The following is a 21,930-nucleotide window of genomic DNA, read 5'->3' as shown; positions in this document are numbered from 1 at the left end:
GCCCCGCGATCCCGCGCTGGGAATGGATCACTCTGTCTAGGGCCGCTAGACACTGGACGTCACTCAAACTATCGGAGCCTCCTCGGCCACTCAGCGAGCGACGCCAGGCGCCCCTCCAACCTCCTCGCGGGCCCTCCAACACCACCACCCCACGACCATCTGACAGGATGGGCAAACTTCCGGGTAAGACGGGAAGGGCGGGCCCTGGCACCCCATTGCGCCTGCGCGGAGGCCGCGAACGGGAAGGGGAGGGGGCTAGCCGTTGACAGCTGTGGGAGGACTACAAGTCCCGGTGCGCACTGCGCTCGCAGAGCGACGCCTGCCCAGAAGGTCGAGAGGCTTTCGGCCCCGCCCCGGAAGATAAGGCGGCTCGCAGGCGCTCTTGGCTCTTCTTTCGGCCGCGCTCGGCAGCAGGTAGGATGCTCTTGCGGCGCGTTGGTATTAGTGCTATCCGCCACCATCCGCCGCCTTTTGTCGCCCTGGGGCCCGCGAGGGACCCCGGCCGACTCCTGATAGAGCGCTGGGGCTCATGGTTGGGGCCGGGGGCTGGGAGGTGGCCTGCGCCTAAAGGGAGGAGCTTGTGGAGCTGGGGCCTTGAAACCAGGGTGGCGGGGCGTCCGGGCAGCCAGGGTGCTGATAGTGAGCCGCTCTCAGACCACCGCCATGGGCCGCGTGATCCGTGGGCAGAGGAAAGGTGCCGGCTCTGTGTTCCGCGCGCATGTGAAGCACCGCAAGGGCGCCGCGCGTCTGCGCGCCGTGGACTTCGCTGAGCGGCACGGCTACATCAAAGGCATCGTGAAGGTGCGGGCGTCGGCTGGGTCGGTGGGGTACCCCGCCGGGACAACTGCTCACTCCGTTCTCGGCTCGCAGGACATCATCCACGACCCGGGCCGCGGCGCGCCCCTCGCCAAGGTTGTCTTCCGGGATCCGTACCGGTTTAAGAAGCGGACGGAACTGTTCATAGCTGCCGAGGGTATCCACACCGGCCAGTTCGTGTACTGCGGCAAGAAGGGTAAGCCTTGCGCCTTTAATGGAGGATCAGGGTCGGGAGGGGACGGGGTTTCTTGAGGAGGCTCACACCCTACGTAGTGGGAGGGATGTCCAGGAAGAAGTCTCACATGTTGAGAACTGCTTGGCCACGGGTACCCAGTGCGTGCCCAGAGAGCTGTGGGAGACGGCTGGACCTTGAGTGCTGTGCTGGCCCCTTGGGGGCAGGGGAATTTACAGTTGCACTGACTAGCAGTAGTCAAGACAGACCACCGTGTGTTGACTGCCTGTGCTGCGTCCCTGTGCAGCCCAGCTCAATATTGGTAATGTGCTCCCGGTGGGCACCATGCCCGAGGGCACCATTGTGTGCTGTCTGGAGGAGAAGCCTGGTGATCGGGGCAAGCTGGCCCGAGCCTCCGGGAACTATGCCACTGTCATCTCCCATAACCCCGAGACCAAGAAGACCCGAGTGAAGCTTCCCTCAGGCTCCAAGAAGGTCATCTCCTCGGCTAACAGAGCTGTGGTTGGTGAGTGGAGGACAACAGTTGAATTAGACCTGGGCTCTGCATGTGGTCCAAAGCGTGGACTTTCTATTTCTAAGCTTGGGCGTGCTCTCTTGCCCCTCAGTTACAAAATCTGTAACGTGCACGGTAGTACCTAACTCAGTGCTGGTTGGGAGTTGAATGATAATTGGGATTAACTCACTGGGACCTGTCAGGCCGGCTTGTCTGCACTCTGGCATAACCTGGATTCCTGATTCCTGCCCTAACATCCATCTGGTTAACAGTTTTCTCAGAGATGATATCTTTAAAGTCACCCAGTTAGGTGCATTAATGAACCCAGATTTGTTCCCTTTGTAGTTTAACAACACCTTTGAATCCCTGTAGCAGATCCAGTTCTGTGGGGGGATGGGAATGGGGGGCACTCTTGAGGATATGTTCACAAAATAAGGAAAATGGGCTGGGATGTGGTAGGGTGGGTTAGCTGTCCTTGTTGGAGTGGGGTTCAGAGGACAACTGACACTAGCATCAGACCCAGTGAAAAGGGAAGGCTTCCTTAGAGAACTGTGGGTCGAGGCATGTATTCCAGAAATGTTGGCTGCCTGTGGAACTTAAGAAACTTGGTGGCACAAGACAGAGTGCAAGGGTGGGGCACTGGCAAGGACCCAGCAGGGGATGCTGTTCCTGATGGGAGGGTCCTGCAGTGCTATGGAGGGTGTGATGCACCCCTCTGAAGTGCATGATCTCCCCAAAAGGTGTGGTAGCTGGAGGTGGCCGCATTGACAAGCCTATCCTGAAGGCTGGCCGTGCCTACCATAAGTATAAGGCAAAGAGGAATTGTTGGCCACGTGTCCGGGGTGTTGCTATGAATGTAAGTAGCCCAGAATTGGGCAGTGGGGGTATTGAGGGTACAGGGGTCATGAGGCTGGGTGAACAAGTCCCTTCTTGGAGTGCCCCCTCCCTTGTGTGTAAGGCAACTGTGGTAGTATGAGGGTCTGGGTGATGGTTTTTAGGTACAGGCCTGTTGGTCCTGCCCTTCTCCAAGCTAGGCTGAGGTACATTGGGGCTATCCCCATATCAATGCTCTCTGTTCATAGCCTGTGGAGCATCCATTTGGAGGTGGCAACCACCAGCACATCGGCAAACCTTCTACTATCCGAAGAGATGCTCCTGCTGGCCGCAAAGTGGGTCTCATTGCTGCCCGCCGGACTGGACGTCTCCGGGGAACCAAAACTGTGCAGGAGAAGGAAAACTAGGGTTGGGGGGTGCTCAGTAAAGCCTGTTTTTGTGCTACTAAGCTGTGTTTGCCTGTGATTTCAGAGGGAAGGGTCCCTGCTGGTAGGACTGCCATGGATCTCCTAGTATAGGTAGAAGGAGGGTGAAGTAGATGAACCAGGGAACAGTATGGGCCCTGGGGGGATCCCTTCATACCTTGACTCCTGTAACTCCCTGCTATAGCATATGGAGCAGAGAAGCCCACCCCCAAGGAATGGAGGCCCCACACCTGCACTCATCACCTTGTCTTGAGCACTTAGTCTTGGTGAGGGTTGCTCCTATGGCCACAGGTTGGAGGGCAGGGTAGCTCTTCTGAGATGGGAGGACCAAGATGGAGTCTGGCTCATCTCCCAGAAAAAAATGGGCTTCCTGATCGGTCACAGCCTGTCACTTCCCAGACTGATATCCTGGTCAAAGTTAATAGAACCAGGGTGAACAGGACAGTAAGCAAGGTGGCTTGGGACTGAGACAGGAGTGAGTGGAAGCCCAGTCAGTGCCTTAGGACCTGGACACAAGCTTCCCAGGAATCAGCCAGAGCCCCTAACCCCTGTGGCTCCCCCGTGAGCTACTGCAAAAACAAGCTGCTGTGCCGAACCTCTGGTGGCAGGTAATTAAGGGACAGTGGGGATAGATGGCAGGCTGAGGTGGTATCTTCCCTCTATAGACTAGGTGGTAGGTTCTTCACTAGAGTCTCTGATAACCATACTTTTGAAGGTCATGCATGAGAACTGGTCACCTCAGGGCTGTTTTAAAGAGACTGCCTGCAGCAGGGTCCCTTTTGGATGATATGGCCTTGCTGTGCTGTCATGTGACTCGTTGCTGTCAGTTTATGCTTGGCTGTAGTGTGAATTACTTCCCCCAGTTCTTGGTCTTGCCTCCCTGGGCCCCACCTACCCTTGGACACCCACCATGTCTAGGCAGTAACCCTAGCAGGACTAGGACCTCTGTCATGGGTAGAGAAGATGGAAAATGTTTCTTTCTGAAGGAAAGAGTTATTAGGTGTGGTGGCCTAGACCATAACCTGCCACTGCTGTATACTGCATCTTTCCAGGTAGTGTCCTGGGACCTTGGCCAAGGGAATGGCCATCAGGGAGGGTTTGCTCCAGGAGCAGTCAGGTACCTAAGGTGGCCCTTTCTCTAGTTAGAGTGGACATGGTCCTATTTACAGGGATTGGGGCTCAGGGCCCTGGGTTAAACTGAAAAGGGCTGCTGCAGTAAGATCCTCTTCACTTAGCTTTCTGGGTGATCACATGGCCCTGAAGAAGAATGTGCTTCTCTGCCTTTTTCTGTAAAGGAGAAGGCCTGATCTTTTGTTGTTTGCAGGGAGAGATTTTCACTGAAAAAGAGAACTGCTCTGCCCTGCTAGGTCTGCGAGAATTAGTTACCCAAGCCTCTCACCATTGCCTCCGTTCTGAAACGTGGGCCGTAATTCCAGATTGCCACCCGGTGGCCGCTTTCCCAATTTACAGTAATGCATTTACGTCAAGGAGGCCGACTACTGAGATGTGTAGTGCGTTTCCCAGAGCGGTCTGAGGGCGCCTTCAGCTAAGACGCAAGGTGCTTACGTCACATCCGGCCGAATCTCCTGGGCCGGGCGTGCGGGGCGGTGCAAGCGCAATAGGCTGGCGGTTTCTGTACGCTGAGGTGAGTGTGGGCGAGGGGGCGGCGGCGGCGGGCCCTCCCTCGCAACCGCAGTGATGTTTGGTGCTGAGGTCGGCCCTCTCCCGGCGGGATCCCCGACCCGTGGTTTCCCCCAGGACCCAAACCCCTATTGGTTTTGCCCTCCTCACTCCAGCCTTGTGTCCCTCTATGCGTCCAGCCACCCTAGCGTCCCGGCGTCTCCCCACCTGACTCCAGGTTGCCCCACGGGACTGCGTTTATTCGGGAGCTGTCTGCGACCCTCGTAGCCTGGGGACCCTAGGCCCTCCGCCTTGCCAGTCCTCCCAGCCCCGCCGACAGCAGCCGGTCCCCGGCAAAGTCACCCTGACACCTCAGCCCCCGTGAACTGGGTCTTTCCCTCGCAACGGGGTCCAGGGTCTGTTGGATTCCCTTCTCTCCGGACCCCCATCCCCTGCGCATGTTCCCCCACCGATTCTTTTCCTGTTGCGGGGTTCCCTCACCCCCATTTCCCTCCTCATTTGTCCTTTAGCTCAGGACAGTTAATGCCAACACACTGTGTCAACTCCCAAATTAGGCGCCCACCCCATATGTCCCTATGCCCCGTGCAGGTGCCCCTTCTGGCCTGTAGCCATTTCCCAAAATGCTGTCCCGTTGCATGTACCTTCCTTTCTCCCCACCCGTTGATGGCTTCTGGCGCTCCATGGACCATCTCCCTGCAGCCAAATTTTTGTTTCTCTTAGAGGCCTTTATTCGGGGTTTGGAATCTTTATTTACCCCATGGTTTTGCTCTTTTAATATATAGTTCAAAAAATCTTTTCTGAGAAAACCTTAGAATAAAATACAGAAATACCAGTGACTGGGATTGCCAGTTTCATTTTTGCCACATTTGTTTCAGGCATTTTTATTTTTTTAATCTGTTATAGTGAAATTACTTTTTGACTCAGTTCCATTCCCTTCCTCAGGCAACCCCTATTTCGAACAATATCCTTTCAACATCTTTTTGTTTGTTTTTTAGTTTTGTGGAATGAAATAAAATGTTGTGGTTCCCCGTGGGGATCCCACAGGCAAAGGGCTATTTGAGCTGCAGAGGGTCAGGTCAGTCAGGGCTCCAGCTGTGCTGTGAAGACACCCTGCAGCCCTTCCTGCCTGTGTCAGCAGACTCAGAGCCCCTCACCTCCACCCACGACCAGAGAAAAACCGGCCTGGAGGGCTTAAAGGAAGATAAACGGTTCAGTTCTCGTGTCACTAGTACAATCCTTTAGGAGAATAACTAGCAGTCCTCAGGGTTGCTTCCTCTCACACAGAGGTGGCATTGGAATATTCACTGCTCTTTTAAGACACTGTCCTGATGTATTAATTGACACCTCTCTTCCCTGCTCCCACCCCCTGTTGCAAAAAAGTATCTAAGATGTTCCCAAACAAGGGGCTTTGGAGCAGTTTATTAGAAATGCTGATAGGCTGCTCTTGGGCCACAGTCCTCAGTAAGACCCTGAATAAACTCTTTCTTAAATTGACAAATAGGACTTGTATATATTTAAGGTATACAACCAGATGTTTTGATATGTGTACCCTGTAAAATAATCACCATATTCAATCTAATTAGTATATCCACCATCTTACGTAGATGCCTTTATTTTTGTGGTGAGGACATTTAAAGTCTACCCTCTTGGCAAATTTCAAAATATGCAATACAGTTTTGTTAACTTCAGTCAGCATGCTCTACATTGCATCTCCAGAACTTACTCATCTTGAATACTGGAAATCTTTGCTCTTACCAACATTTCTCCTTTTTCCCCAACCACTATTTCACTCTCTGCTTCGAGGATTTGGACTCTTTTAGATACCATATATAAGTGAGATTATGCAGTATTTATCTTTTTGTGTCTGGCTTATTTCACTTATAATCCCCCCCAGGTTCATCCCTGTTGTTGCAAATGGCAGGATTTTCTAATTTATGGCTGAATAATATTCTACTGTATATACATGCCACATCTTTACCTATTCATTCATCGATGGACACTTAGGTTGTTTCCATGTCTTGACTATTGTGAATAGTGCTGCAGTGAACATAGGAGTGCAGATGTCTCTTTGAGTTTCAGATTTAATTTCCTTTGGACATATACCCAGAAGTTGAATTGCTGAATTATATAGTAGTTCCATTTTAAAATTTTTTGAAGAACCTCCATACTGTTTTCCAGAGTGGTTATACCAATTTACATTCCACCAGCAATGCACAAGGGTTCCCTTTTCTCTACCTTCTCACTGACATTATCTTTTGCTTTTCCATGACAGTCAGTCTAACAGGTGTGAGGTGATACCTTGTTGTGGTTTTATTTGCAGTTCCCTGATAATCAGTGATGTTGAGCACCTTCTCACGTTATCTGTTGGTTATTTGTCTTTTTTGAGGCATGTCTGTTCAGGTTCTTAACCCATTTTGTATTGGGTTATTTGGTATCTTTGCTGTTGAGTTGCATGAGTTCCTTATGTTTTAGATTTTTAACCCCTTATCAGATCTATGATTTGCAAATACTTTCTCCCATTCCTTAAGTGCTTTTTCACACTGTTGATTTTTACTTTTGTTGTCAGCCTATTTTCTTATACCTCTATGTACCTACCAGTATTGTTGTATTTTAAAATCTACATCCATATCATGCTACTGATATTCTACACTTAAAGGTTTTACTCAACCTTGTAGGTTTTCTGTCTCCATGTCATTGATGTGGTACATTCCTTTAAACTACTTTGACTTTGTTCCCCAAAGACAGATATTGAGCTGGTTTCCCTTTTTTTTCTTGTAAACAGGCATGTGGTAACATTTTGTGTGTGTATGTGCATTCTTTTCTTTTTTTTAAAACTTATTTATTTTATTTTTTGGTATTAATCTACAATTACATAAGGAACATTATGTTTACTAGGCTCCCCCTTTCACCAAGTCCTCCCCACAAACCCCATTACAGTCACTGTCCATCAGCATAGTAAGATGCTATAGAGTCACTATTTGTCTTCTCTGTGTTGCACAGCCCTCCCTGTGCCTCCCCCCACATAATACATGCTAATCGTAATGCCCCCTTTCTTTTCCCCCCCTTGTCCCTCCCTTCCCACCCATCCTCCCCAGTCCCTTTACCTTTGGTAACTGTTAGTCCATTCTTGGGTTCTGTGATTCTGCTGCTGTTTTGTTCCTTTAGTTTTTTCTTTGTTCTTATACTCCACAGATGAGTGAAATCATTTGGTACTTATCTTTCTCTGCCTGGCTTATTTCACTGAGCATAATACCCTCTAGGTCCATCCATGTTGTTGCAAATGGTAGGATTTGTTTTCTTCTTAGGGCTGAGTAATACTCCATTGTGTATATGTACCACCTCTTCTTTATCCATTCATCTACTGATGGACATTTAGGTTGCTTCCATTTCTTGGCTATTGTAAACAGTGCTGCAATAAACATAGGGGTGCAAATGCCTTTTTGAATCTGAGATCTTGCTTTCTTTGGGTAAATTACTAGGAGTGGAATTCCTGGGTCAAATGGTATTTCTATTTTTAGTTTTTTGAGGAACCTCCATATTGCTTTCCACAATGGTTGAACTAATTTACATTCCCATCAACAGTGTAGGAGGGTTCCCCTTTCTTTGCATCCTTGCCAGCATTTATTGTTCCTAGTCTTTTGAATGTTGGCCATCCTAACTGGTGTGAGGTGATATCTCATTGTGGTTTTAATTTGCATTTCCCTGATAATTAGTGATGTGGAGCATCTTTTCATGTGCCTGTTGGCCATCTGAATTTCTTCTTTGGAGAAGTGTCTGTTCAGCTCTTCTGACCATTTTTAAATCGGGTTATTTGCTTTTTGGGTGTTGAAGTGTGTGAGCTCTTTATATATTTTGGATGTTAACCCCTTATCAGATATGTCATTTATGAATATATTCTCCCATACTGTAGGATGCCTTTTTGTTCTGCTGATGGTGTCCTTTGCTGTACAAAAGCTTTTTAGTTTGATGTAGTCCCATTTGTTCATTTTTGCTTTTGTTTCCCTTGCCTCAGTACAGTTTTAATTGGTTTAAATATCAGCAAGCCACATGTAGCAATGCATATGTAGTTCACTAGCATCACACTGAGGGATGTAGATGGCATTGTTCCTCTGATAAAGCTCACCAAAGGCATAGCTTATCTGTGTGGTGTGAGTAGAGGTTTACCCTTGGGAATCCGGGAAGGAATTAGTGCCTGTAGGGCAGGAGGGTGGACCTCACTGCTGCTTCTGTGGGCATAGGCCCTTTGTGAACTGCCCCTTGAGCTATGTGTTCAGGATTTGCTGACTCTTTTGTATAAATATCATGCTTCAATAAAGAGCTTTGACGCTGATGGACAGTGACTGTAGTGGGGTGTGTGTGGGGGACTTAGTGAGGGGGGGAGCCTGGTAAACATAGTGTTCTTCATGTAATTGTAGATTAATGATAGCAAAAATAAAAAAATAAAGAGCTTTGGAGTACAGAAAAGATGTAGAGCTACCATGGCTTTTTTTTTTTAATTAAGGTATCATTCAACCCTTAAATAGAATTCGTGCTTCATATCGAATTTACCGAGTATCATAATTCTTCCAAGTGGTAAAGATACCTCAAGACAAATGCTGGGCATAGAAGCCACAGGGCATAAATATGCAAAGAAGTAAAAAGCTAACCTTTTCAAACAATAAGGCTTCTCTCTCACTTACTAACTTTACATTTCCCTGTATGGCCCCGGAAGATGACTGGTTAGCCAGAGACGGGTAAGATTCCTCAAGGGAGGAACAACCTGAGACAGGCACAGTCGCAGGGGGGCCATCAGGTGAGAAATTGGGGATCAACAGAGGTGAGGCTTAGAACCTCATCCCCCCTGTTCTGAGAGAAATCTTCTGCATCCGTGGATGTTTTATTGCCCTTGTCTAGCTTGGATTAACACATAGTCTACAGGCACACACCTGATCATCTACATTTGCTCTCTTACAACACTAAACTATGTTTTCTGCCTTTATCTTGCATCTACCTACCACTTCAGCATTTTATTAAAAATAATAATAAAAGAGAGAAATGTGGTATCCACATATAAATCAAGTATAAAAATCAAACGAATATTCATATTTGAACTGATTGTTTATAGTTCATAATGCATGAGCAAAACCGAAAGTTTCTGTGATGACTGCCCTTGTACTGTTCACCATGTAACTTATTCACTATGTAAGAATTTGTTCTCCATGTAAGAACTTGTTCGTTATGCTTCAGAAGATTGGAGACTGACGAAAATTAGGCTTGGGGTGGATTAATGATTGTGCATTGAGCATTGACCCCCCTATACAGAATTCTATTGTTGTTAACAACCATTTGATCAATAAATATGAGAGATGGCCCTCTCAAAAAAAAGAAAAAGTACACACTTCCAATTGTAAAATAAATAAGTAACCGGGATGTAATGTATAGCATAAGGAATATAGTCAAAATATTGTAACAACTTTGTATGGTGATAGCTGGTACCTAGAATTATCATGTATATAAATGTTGAATCACTGTGTTGTACACCTGAAACTAATGTAATACTGTGTGTCAACTACCCTTCAATAAAAAATAATTATCTACAAAAAAAAAAATTAAGGTATCATTGATGCAGTCTTATGAAGGTTCACATGAGCAACATTGTGGTTTCAACATTTACCCATTCAGCTCCCCCACCCCACTGCAGTCACTGTCCATTGGTGTAGTAAGATGCTATAGAGCCATTACTTATCTTCTCCGTGCTATACTGTACTATGGCTTTGTTTTAATTAGTGTCCAGTGTGTATTAAATTCAGCCTTTCTGTGTTATTCTAGGTTACATAGGTGCATTTTTTCTATCTAATTGGAAGGTCTTGTGCTTCTAGTAGGTGAATTTCATCCTCTGCTTATTTGCCATTATTCATCCACTGGACTTGTTTACACTAGTTTTGTACTTTTTTTTTTTTTTTTACTTTCTGTACTCTGTCTTTGCTCTCTGTGCTTTCTGTTGGCTTTTTTTTTTTTATTCCTTTTTCTCCTTAACTCTTAATATGTCTTTATTTTCTTATATGAAGTGAATGTATATCTCTGTCCTCCTGAACTAGACGGCTTGGGTGCCAGGGGCAGGGCGGGGCAGGTGACTGAGGCATCCTGCGCTGTGTGTACAGTGATGGCAGGGCAGCCCCAGGTAGGCAGCAGAGTGCACCTGGGAGGCCAGCTGTGGCCTGATGGGGGCGAGTGGGGCCCTGAAGCTGCTTATGTAAGGGGTAAGGCTGGGCCTCCATGTGTTCCTCTCTCTTCCCTCAGTACACAAGTGACTAGCTCCTGCCTACCACCCCTAGGAAGCCCAGGTACCAGGCAATGGCAGCTTTGCACCAGTCTGCCCTGCACCAGGTGAGTGTCCATCCTCCCTGGGAGGTGTGAGGTCTCCACCCAGAGCTTTCCTGCTTGCTCTGCATCAGCAAATACTGTTATGAGTGTCTGCTCTGAGGTGCTGAGCAGAGGAGAGGAGACTCTGTGACTCCCTCAGCCTCCCTTAGTTGGCTGGCTTATTGGCCAAAGGGGCAGGCCACTCCCTGGGTCATGCTGGTGGTGGTGGGGGAAGGTCAGACCTGCAGTCACCCCTGTGCTGATGCCCCTAGTATGCTCCTGCTTCTGTCCCCATGACCTCTCCTGAGCTGCACCTGACCTGCAGCATCCCCTGTCTTTCCAGGCCAAGGTGACTTTCGAGGATGTAGTTGTACTCTTCTCCCAGGAGGAGTGGAGCTATCTGGGCACTGTTCAGAGGGGCCTCTACAGGGATGTGATGCTGGAGACCTACAGGAACCTGATCTCCCTGGGTAAGGCTGCCCACTGAGACACAGCTCAGGGAACAGCCCTGGGGACTGTGGCAGGGGCTGGGCTGGGGGACCTCACCCTGTGGACCTAGAGACAGGCGTCGTTGACCATGATTCCAGGCAGGCCTGGTCTGCCCAGAGGTTGGGCTAGGTGGGTGTGGGTCATCCTTTCCTTCCTATGAACTCGTGGATAAGACTGTCTCCCTGCCCCAGGCCCAAGACAGACCCCTCCCCAGGGGGAGTTATGCACCTCCTGGTGGAGAGACCCCCTGTGCTCAGATCTTCATCTTCATGACCACCCCCAGCCCTCCAGTGAGTGTTCAGACTTCCCATCACTGTGCCTGTGCCCCCCCCACCCGCTGCATTCTTGGGAAAAACTGGTGCAGCCCTGCATCCTTGGCACCAACCCCAGACCCCATCCTTTTCCCAGGAGCTGAATGTGCAGGTGCCAAGCCTGGGGTGATCACACAGCTGGAGCGAGGGGATGAGCCGTGGGTCCTGGATATGCAGGGCGTTGAGGGGAGAGAGCGACTGATAGTCAATGGCTCAGGTGCGTGAGGGGTCCTCTTCCCTATCCCAGTTACTGAGAAGCATTTGTTGGGTTCAAGGTGTGTGGTTAAGTCAGGAGTTTGGAGGTAGGTGCATCAGGAGCAGCATGGCAGCCTGGGAGTGCCCTCTGCTGAAACCCAGGTCCTCTCTGTCAGCCTGGGTGCCTCGTTGGGGTGATTCTTGGGATGAATCTTCCTGGAGGGTGAGAGAGGGTAGTATTGACAGGGGAGAGGGCATGTGTTTGGCCCTCTGCTCTCATGAGGAGGTGACTGGTTTACCTACCATGGATTTTGAGGTGGATTGGCTGTTGTTTGGTGGCCTTAGCCTCACTTCTTTGTCAGATGTCCTCCTTGACTTCCAAGGCCCCTCCTTGCTCTGGTTTCCATGGTGCTGTGAAGCCTCCATCTTCTGTCCCTTTGTAATGAAAAACAGGCATTCTACACTCTCATTCAGTCAGGTTTTATGGGCAGAGGGCAGGCAGTAAGGGCATGGATATTAAGAAGTTCAGACCTAGGTTTAAATGTTTGCACTGCTGCATGACTGCAGCCCAGAGTGAGGTCTTCAAGCCTCTGAGCTCAAGGCTCTCTGTAAGGTGTTGCACCTTTGGAGATGACGGAATTGGTATTCCACAGGTGGTCAGCAGCACCTTCATACCTTCTTCTCTACATCAGAACAGGTGACCCTGAGATGTTGTGTTTGTTGTTTCAGCTCATGGGACCAGGACTGAATATAAGGAGTTGATATCAAGGGAGATGCTTGATGGGGAAGAACTGGATCAAGTCAGGGGAACTATTCCCCAAGGACCTGAGGCAGGAGAAGCCCATGAGCATGTCAGGGAGCCAGAGGAGAGCCTGGACAAACCTGTGGAGCAGAGAGATTCCAGGCCAGTCACATTGACTAATGAGGAGAGAAGCCAGGAATCTGGAGGAAGTCTCAGGCTGGGGTCAAGCCCCATCCCTGATCAGAGACCCCACAGATGTGATATATGTGAGCAGAGTTTTGAGCAGAGATCTTACCTCAATAACCATATGCGTGTACACAGGTTAAAAAAAACAAATATAGTTCATGATTCTGGGGAAATCTTTAGGGCAAATTTAGTTATTAAGGAAGATCAGAAAATTCCTACTGGGAAGATACTGCATTATTGTGGTTACTGCAGGAAAGCCTTCAGGTACAGTGCTAACCTTGTCAAGCACCAGCGGCTTCACAGTGAAGAGAAGCCCTATAAGTGTGATGAGTGTGGAAAAGCCTTCAGCCAGAGCTGTGAGTTCATCAATCACCGAAGGATGCACTCAGGGGAGATCCCCTACCGGTGTGATGAGTGTGGGAAGACATTCAACCAGAGGCCCAACCTCATGAAGCATCAGAGGATCCACACTGGGGAGAAGCCATATAAGTGTGGCGAGTGTGGGAAACACTTCAGTGCCTACTCTTCCCTTATTTATCACCAGAGAATCCACACTGGAGAGAAACCCTATAAGTGTAATGACTGTGGGAAAGCCTTCAGTGATGGCTCAATCCTTATTCGACATCGTCGGACTCACACTGGGGAGAAGCCTTTTGAGTGTAAAGAATGTGGCAAAGGCTTTACCCAAAGTTCTAACCTTATCCAACATCAAAGAATTCACACTGGAGAGAAACCCTATAAATGTAATGAATGTGAGAAAGCCTTCATCCAGAAAACCAAACTTGTTGAACATCAGAGAAGCCACACTGGAGAGAAACCCTATGAATGTAATGACTGTGGCAAAGTCTTCAGCCAGAGCACACACCTCATCCAGCATCAGAGGATCCACACAGGAGAGAAGCCCTACAAGTGCAGTGAGTGTGGGAAGGCCTTCCACAACAGTTCCAGACTCATCCACCACCAAAGGTCACACCATGGAGAGAAACCGTACCAATGCAGCGATTGCAAGAAAGCCTTTAGCCAGGGCACTTACCTCATCCAGCACCGGAGGATCCACACTGGGGAGAAGCCCTACAAATGCAGTAAGTGTGGGAAGGCCTTCAGGCACAGTTCCAACATGTGCCAGCATCAGAGGATTCACCTCCGAGAAGACTTCTCAAGGTGACAGTGGAGGAGGGCCCATGAATTCTGTGCGCTTCCTTCACATGACCCACCCCATTCCTTTATTTGTTATCCACACAGTGTTTTTACAGGTGAAAGGGCAACTTCTAATTAAAAAACCTCTTAAACCAAAAGCAGTGCATGTTTCTTTAAGAGAAATTGAGAGAGAAAAGTTAACAAAAAGGAGAAGCTCCTGTAATCATCTTCCACTTTGAAAAAGAGAATTCGTCACTGCTGATTTAGTGTAAGTTTTTGCTTTCAGACACTAAAGAGCATTTTTAAAAGAAAATACTGCTATGCTTGTCAGACACCTAGAATCTTCATTTTTGCTGTTTCCTCAATACCAGAAAATTCATACAGGAAAGAATTCTACATATTTACATATTTTTATGTATTATAAGTCTAAAAAAATTAACATTCATACTTTTCTGTGCCAATAGAGTTGATAATTACCTTTTTGTTGTGGTAAAATACAAAATTTACCATTTTAACTATTTTTAAGTGTACAGTTGAGTGGCATTGAATATATTCACAGTGTTGTGTAACCACCATCACTATTTCCGGAACTATTTTATTATCCCAAATAGAAACTCTACCCATTAAGAATTCTCCATTTTCTTCCTCTTCTAGTAGCTGGCAACTTTTATTTTCTGTTTCTATGAATTTGCCTAGTCTAGTACCTCACATAAGTGGAATAATATATATATTTTTGCCCTTTATGTCTGGCTTATTTTACTTAACATAATGTCCTCAAAGTTCTTCCGTGTTGTAGCCTGTATCAGAATTTCGTTTTTATGGGTGGAATAATACATCGTTTGTATATAACATTTTTTCATTCTCCTGTTGATGGACACCTATGTGTTTCTATCTTTCGACTGTTGTGCATAATGCTGCTATGAACATTGATTGATGTACAACTATCTGCTTGAATCCCTACTTTTTGTACTTTTGGGTACAATCCTAGTATTGAAATAGCTGGATCATATAGTAATTCTGTGTTTAACTTTTTGAGGACTGGCAAGCTTTTCCACAGAGCTGTGCCATTTAACATCCTCAGTAGCAATGCATGAAGATTCCGATTTCTCTACATCTTTGCCAACACTTGTTATTTTACATTTTTTGATGATAACCATCCTGATGGGTGTGAAGTGGTTTCTCATTGTGTTTTTAATTTGCATTTCCCTAATCACTAATGATGTTGAGCATTTTCTTGGTCATTTATATCTATCCATAACCTTTGCTCATTTTTAAATTGGGGTCTCTGTTTTCATTGTTGAGGTGTAGGAGTTCTTTATATATTTTGCTTAGTAATCCCTTTCTGCAAATAATTTCTCATTCTGTGAGTTGTCTCTACTCTCTTGTGTCCTTTGATACACACATTTTAAATTTTTATGAAGTTCAGTTTTCTTTTGTTGTCTGTGCTTGTCATAGCCAAGAAATTGGTAAATTCAAGATTGTGAAGATAAGTTTCTCTCTTTTCTTCTTACAGTTTTGTAGTTTTTGGTCTTATGTTTTGGTGTTTGATCTATTTTGAACTAACTTTTGTACATGGTATAAGGGTCCAGTTTCATTCTTTTGAATGTGAATATCCAGTTTTCTCTACAACATTAAAAAAGAAGACTTTCCTTTCCCTGTTTAACTGTGTATTATCTCAGGCTGCCATAACAAAATGCCACAGGCCAGGTGGCTTAAAAAACTAATTAATTTCTCATAGGTCTGAAGCCTAAGAAGTACAAGATCAAAGTCTAAATTCCTGGTGAGGGTTCTCTTCTTGGCCTGCATACAGTGGCCTTGTTGTGTCCTCCCATGGTGGAGAAAAAGATCTTAGGTGTCTTTTCCTCTTCTAAGGGTACCAGCCCTATTGAATTAGGGCCCCTCCCTAATGACTTCATTTAACCTTTATCATCAGTTCACAAGCCCTATCTTCAAACAGTAGCTTCTACATGTGAATTTAGGGACACAAACATTCAGTTTATAACATGATCTTGGTTCCCCAAAATAAATAAAAATCAGTTAACCACATAGCAAAGGTTTATTTTTAGACTGTCTTCCTTTGGTCTGTATATCTTTCCTTATGCCAGCATCCTTCTATTTTAATGACTGTAGCTTTATAGTAAGTGATGAAATCAGGAAGTGTGAGTCTGTGAGTCCCCCAACTTTATCAAGATTTTTTGGCTATTGGGGATACTGTAAGATTCATATGAACTGTATGATGGGTTTTTCTATTTCTGCAAAAACTGTCGTTGGGATTTTGATAGGGATTGTACTGATTCTATAGATCACTTTGGGTAGTATTGCTGTATTATTAATAATATTAAATCTTCCAATTCATGAACATGGGATGTCTTTCCATTTGTGTATGTATTGTTTAACTTGTTTCAGTGATCTTTTGTACTTTTCAGTGTACAGTCTTTTGCCTCCTTGGTTAAATTTATTCCTAAATATTTAATTTATTTTAATGCTATTGTGAGTGGAATTGTTAATTTCTTTATTGGGTTGTTTTATTGTTAGTGTATAGAAATGTATAACTAATTTTTGTGCCTTGATTTTGTATGCTGTGACTTTGCTGAATTAGTTTGTTAGTTATTAAGGGTTTTGTGTGTATGTGTGTGTGTGTGTGTGTGTGTGGCGCCCATGCAGTCTTTGAAGTTTTCTACATATAAGATCATGTCAACTTCAAAGATAATTTTACTTCAAGTTTGGATGTCTTGTATTTATTTTCCTTGCTTAATTGCTGTGGCTAGAACTTCCTGTACTGTGTTGAATAAAAGTAGCAAATGTTAGCATCCTTTACTTGTTCCTGATCTTAAGTTCTTCAGTTATTCCCCATTGTGTATGGTGTTATAGAACTATATAACTTTTATTATGTTGAGGGAGTTTCCTTCTATTCCTAGTTTATTTAGTAGGTGTTTTTTTTTTATCATGGAAAAGTATTTAGTTTTGTCAAAAGCTGGGTTTTTTTTTTCACATCAGTTGAAATGACCAAGTGTTTTTTTGCTTCATTCTATTAAGTTGATGTGTGACAATAATTGATTTTCTTGTATTGACCATCCTTGCTTTCCAGGAATAAATCCTACTTGACCATGATATATAATCCTTTTAATATGCTGTTGAATTTGGATTGCTAATATTTTGTTTCGGATTTTTGCATCAATATACATAAGGGATATTGGTCCATAGTTTTTGTCGTCATCCCTCTGATACCAGGGTTATGTTAACCTCATAGAATGAGTTATGAAGTGTTACTTCAATTTTTGGGAAGAGTTTGAGAAGGATTGGTGTTTATTCTTTTTTTTTTTTCTCATCCCAAAAAGATGGAGGTTCTTTATTTAAATCAGTAAACTTGGATTTTTCAAAAAAATTTTTGAATTCTTCACAAATTTGTATGTTATTCTTGCCCAGGGCCATGCTAATCTCTTTACCATTCCATTTTTAGCATACGTGCAGCCAAAGTGAGCACAGTGCTTTTTTAAATGTGTTGGTAGAGTTGATTAGTGAAGCCATCTGTTTTGGCCTTTTCTTTTTTGGGAGTTTTTTTTTTTACTGATTCAATCTTCTTGCTAGTTATAAATGTATTCAGATTTTTATTCATGAGTCTGTTGGTAGAATATATTTCTAGGTATTCATCTATTTCACCTACATTATCTAATTTGTTGGTGTACAGTTCACAGTATTCTCATATAATCCTTTTTACTTCTGTAAGGTCAGTTGTCATTACATATGGAAATGTCCTCATGTTCATTTCTGATTTTAGTAATTTGAATCTTCTCTGTTTACTTAGCCTAGCTAAAGGCTTCTCAATTTTGCTGATTTTTTTCAGTGAGCCGACTTTTGATTTTGTTGATTCTCTGTTTCTCTATTTTCTAATTCATTTTATCCACTCTGATCTGTGATAAAATTATCTTCCATTATCTTGGGTTTATTTCTTTTTCTGCTTCCTTAGAATGTACAGTTAAGTTACTGATCTGAGATTTTTCTTAATGTATGCATTTACAACTATAAGTTTCTCTCCAAACACTGCTGTCACTACATTGCCTAACTTGGCACATTGTGTTTTTATTTTCATTCGTCACTATATATTTTGTACATTGTCTTGCAATTTCTTCTTTGACCCATTTGTTAAAAATTTATCTTAATTTTCCAGGTTTATTTTTTCCCTGCTGTTGATTTGTGACTATTCCATTGTGATCAGAAGATACTTTGTATGATTTTAATCTTTTAAAATGTATTACAGCTTGTTTTGTAAACTATCATATCATCTGGAGAATGTTCCATGTATTCTGCTGGTAGGTAGAGTGTTCTGTGTATATAAAGTCTAATTGGTTTAGTGTTGTCCAACTCCTCTGTTTTCTTACTGATTTTCTGTCTAGTTCTGTTATTGAAATTGGAGTATTGAAGTCTTTGGTCATTATAGAACTGTCTTTTCTTTTTCAAATCCACCATTGTGCTTCATATATTTTGGGGACTCTGTTAGGTGTGTATGTGTTTGTAATTATTATGTCTTTTTTTGTGTCAAACATTTTATCAATATATAATGTTCTTTGTCTCATAACTTTTTTGTTTCAATGTCTATTCTGATGATACAGTCACCTTAGCTCTCTTTTGATCTCTATTTTTATTCATGAGTCTGTTGGTAGAATATATTTCTAGGAATTCATCTAGTTCACCTACATTATCTAATTTGTTGGTGTACAGTTCATAGTATTCTTATGTAATCCTTTTTACTTCTGCAAGGTCAGTTGTCGTTATATACAGAAATGTCCTCACGTTTTTTCCATTCCTTTACTGTCAACCTCTCTGTGTCCTTATATCTAAAGTGAGTCTCTCATAGTCTGCATGCAGTTGGATCCTGACATTTTGAAATAAAATCTGCTAACCTTTACTTTCAGTGAGATAATTTAATCCATTTAACATTTATGTAATTACTAATGAAGGATATACTTCTGTCATTTATCTGTTTGTCTAATGTATATCTTGCTTTTTCTTCCTCAATTTTGGTTACTGCCTGTTTTTTGTTATTAGTGGACTTTTATTTTTTTTTGGTAGTGTACCATTTTAATTCCCTTCTTTCCTTTTCTGTATTTTTAAAATTATTTTCCTAGTGGTTACTTTGGGAATAACATTAACATCGTAAGGTTATAACAACCTGGTTTGAATTTTAATATATAAACACTCTTCTTATACATCTTTGTCCCTCCTCCTTTATGTTGTTACTGTCACACATCACATTTTCTTTATCCATTACATGCCTATTAACAGAGATACACAGATATATGATTATTGTTTTATGCATTTGCCTATTAAATTATGTAGGAAAGAGAAGTTACCATAACACAACTACAGTAACACTAACTTTTATATTTACCTGCATAGTTAATTTTACTAGTATTTTTTCTTACGGCTCCGAATTACTGTCTCATGTCCTTTCATCTCAGCCTGAAGGACCCCCATCAGTATCTTTTTGTAAAGCAAGTCTGCTGTTAATGAATCACTCAGCTTCTTCAAAGTCTTCAATTGCCTTAAATTTTCCCTCATTCTTGAAAGCTAGTTTTGCTGGATATTAAATTCCTGGTTGGCAATTCCCCCTTTCAGGCTTATAAGTTCATCATTCCATTATATTGTCTCCATTATTTTTGAGAAGTCAGCTGTTAATCTTACTGAGGATCCTTTGTATTGAGTCATTTCTTTGTTATTGCTTTAAAAATTTTCTTTCTTTGGGTTTTGAAAATTTGACTATACTATGTCTCAGTGTAGATCTCTTAGTTTATATTCTGTTTGATTGAGTTTCTTGGACACGTGTATTCATGTCTCCTCAGGTTTCAGAAGTTCTTGGCCATTGTTTCTTTAAATATCTTTTCTGCCCTTTTCTCTTCCTACTGGGAATCCTGTAATCTGTATGTTTGTACATTTGATGGTGTTTCCATAGGTTTCTTTGCTCTGTCATTTTTATTCATTCTTTTTTCTTTCTGTGCCTCATACTGGATAATTGCAGTTGTCTTCAGTTTATTGATCCTTTCTTCTGCATCCTCAGGTCTTCTGTTGAATCACTCAATGAAAATGTGTTTTTCATTTCAGTTACTGTACTTTTCAGCTCCAGAAATTGATTCCTTCTTATAAGTTCTGTCTCCTTATTCATATTCTCACTTTGTTTATAAACCATTTTCTTTGTTTCCTTTAGTTTTTTTGTCCATGGTTTCCTCTACGTCATTGAACATACCTAAGACTGTTGACTTAATATCCTTGACTTGTAATTCCAGTGTTTGGACTTCTTCAGAGATGGTTTTTGTTAACTTCTGTATTCCTTGTGATGGGCCATGCTTTCCTGTTTCTTTGCATATTTTGTAAATTTTTGTTGAAAACTGGGCATTTTGAGTATTATGTGTGGTGACTCTGGAATTCTGTATCTCCCACCCCTTAGCAATTGCTGAATCTTCCTTGTTGAGGGCTGGAATGCAGGTCACTCTCCACATGGCTGCATGGCATGGGGCTAGGAGATGAGCACAGTAGGTGCTATGCTGAATATGGAAATTCATTGAGATTTGCTGAAATGTACTACCTTCGTCTTCAAGCTCTCTTCTGAACCCTGCAAGTGTTTTGACTAGACTCCAGAGCTCCAAAATAGTTACTGCAGATAGTCCCTGCCAACTCAGTAGTTGTTCAGGTGGAGGGACAGATTCCTGGAGTTCCTTATTCTGCCATCTACTCTACTCTGACATCACTCCCTAATAATTGTCTTTATAATAGCAACAAAATTTCTATTTAATTGACATAGTTTATGAAACTTATCATTGGATGTATATTATTCCACAGTGATTAATTTCACATTAGTAAGGCCTTTAGTTTCTTTTAAATTATGTCTTTAGAATATATTCCTATAACAGGATAAACTTTTTAAAGGACATTGTTGTATATATGCAAATGGTTTCCAGAGTGATTGTCACCAGTATATGCATCACCAGAACTGAGTCGTTGAAAAACCATTTACTTGCCTGCCAGGATACAAAATTGAGTAGAGCATAATCTGATTTCCACATAATCTCCCTGCACCGCACATTGTAATTTTAACCTCTGCTTGCTAATTAAATCGGTATGACTTTAGTTAGTATTGCATCTGACTGTCTGATTATGCAGGAAATCTGCACTTCTTTGTGCTTGTTTTAGTGGGTACCACCTCTTCTTTTTCATCCTTTGCCCTATCACTCTCATGGGGTTAAGAACCTCTCCTCTGGGCGTCCCGTCATCATATCAGCATGGTTGTCCCCTGAACCAGTGGAACCCCAAGGGACTGTGGACTCCTTAAAGGGAGCCCTGAAATCATGGTTAGGAGGGCAGAAGAGGCAGGGAGGTGTGGCAGGGCAGTACAGTCTGAAGCTTATTTAATGGTATAGTATGCCTGGAAACATAAAAATATGGTGGTTATTTTCATTGTGCAAAACTAGAGAAGATACAGTTTGGCAGGTTTTCTTGGCTGTTTGGTTTTGGCTCCAGAGGGCTGGTAACATGAGTTGGTGACACTTGCACAGAGGCCAAGTGTCTAGGGATGCAGTGGGAGCATGGGCAGAGGGCCCCATTGGTTCTACATATTTCCACTGGGCCATCTTGGACAGTTAATCCTTGGTGTCTGGTGGGCTGACTCCTTGCAGCTGTCCTGTTGTCTCGGGTCACAAGATCAGAAAATGAGTTGTCTGCCAGCTGGTAGGGCCTTTGGGAGCAATGTCATCTCAGATCATGGGCTACATTTTTTTTTAAGGTATTGATACACAATCTTATGAAGGTTTTTACAACATTCACCCATATTATCAAGTCCCCACCCCCACCCCATTGCCGTCACTGCCCATCAGTGGAGTAAGATGCTGTAGAGTCACTACTTGTCTTCTCCGTGCTGTACTGCCTTCCCCGTGAGCCACCTACATTATGTGTGCTAGTCATCATGCATGGGCTACTTTTTAATAACTTTTAATAGCTCTAGGCAGCTAGCAGTGAGTCAGGAGATCAGCTGCTGGGTCAGAGGGTCACACAGCTGAGGAGCCTTGAGTAGACACCCCTGGTAAAGGAGTTGTAACATCACCCACTCTGATGGCAGTGGTGAGGTCAGGTGTGGC

The 21,930-nt window shown here is 43.8% G+C and overlaps 2 protein-coding genes and 1 non-coding gene across 5 annotated transcripts; 2 read left to right on the top strand and 1 right to left on the bottom strand.

The window, feature by feature from the left end:
• Positions 1–311: 311 nt before the first annotated feature.
• Positions 312–2,784, top strand: RPL8 (ribosomal protein L8). The gene is made up of 6 exons (XM_036923050.1): positions 312–414; positions 655–801; positions 871–1,012; positions 1,296–1,514; positions 2,243–2,358; positions 2,585–2,784. Exons 2-6 carry the CDS (start codon positions 664–666, stop codon positions 2,741–2,743), a joined length of 774 nt encoding a protein of 257 aa, XP_036778945.1. The 5' UTR covers positions 312–414; positions 655–663; the 3' UTR covers positions 2,744–2,784.
• A 1,476-nt stretch (positions 2,785–4,260) lies between these two features.
• ZNF34 (zinc finger protein 34) lies at positions 4,261–15,837 on the top strand. 3 transcript variants are annotated; one of them, XM_057497602.1, is made up of 6 exons: positions 4,261–4,406; positions 10,682–10,768; positions 11,088–11,214; positions 11,425–11,523; positions 11,642–11,761; positions 12,469–15,837. In XM_057497602.1, exons 2-6 carry the CDS (start codon positions 10,736–10,738, stop codon positions 13,830–13,832), a joined length of 1,743 nt encoding a protein of 580 aa, XP_057353585.1. In that variant the 5' UTR covers positions 4,261–4,406; positions 10,682–10,735; the 3' UTR covers positions 13,833–15,837. The 3 variants fall into 3 exon arrangements, with proteins under 3 accessions (XP_057353585.1, XP_036778944.2, XP_036778942.2); XM_036923047.2 differs by lacking the exon at positions 11,425–11,523 and having other exon boundaries at positions 4,263–4,406; XM_036923049.2 differs by lacking the exons at positions 11,425–11,523; positions 11,642–11,761.
• A 1,348-nt stretch (positions 15,838–17,185) lies between these two features.
• Positions 17,186–17,288, bottom strand: LOC118931067 (U6 spliceosomal RNA). The gene has a single exon (XR_005032263.1). It is a non-coding gene; the product is annotated as a U6 spliceosomal RNA (small nuclear RNA).
• Between the last annotated feature and the right edge of the window lie 4,642 nt (positions 17,289–21,930).

The sequence above is a fragment of the Manis pentadactyla genome, chromosome 3 (genome assembly GCF_030020395.1).
Source record: "Manis pentadactyla isolate mManPen7 chromosome 3, mManPen7.hap1, whole genome shotgun sequence".
NCBI classification, from domain to species: domain Eukaryota; kingdom Metazoa; phylum Chordata; class Mammalia; order Pholidota; family Manidae; genus Manis; species Manis pentadactyla.
This window is presented reverse-complemented; position numbering and strand designations above follow the sequence as displayed.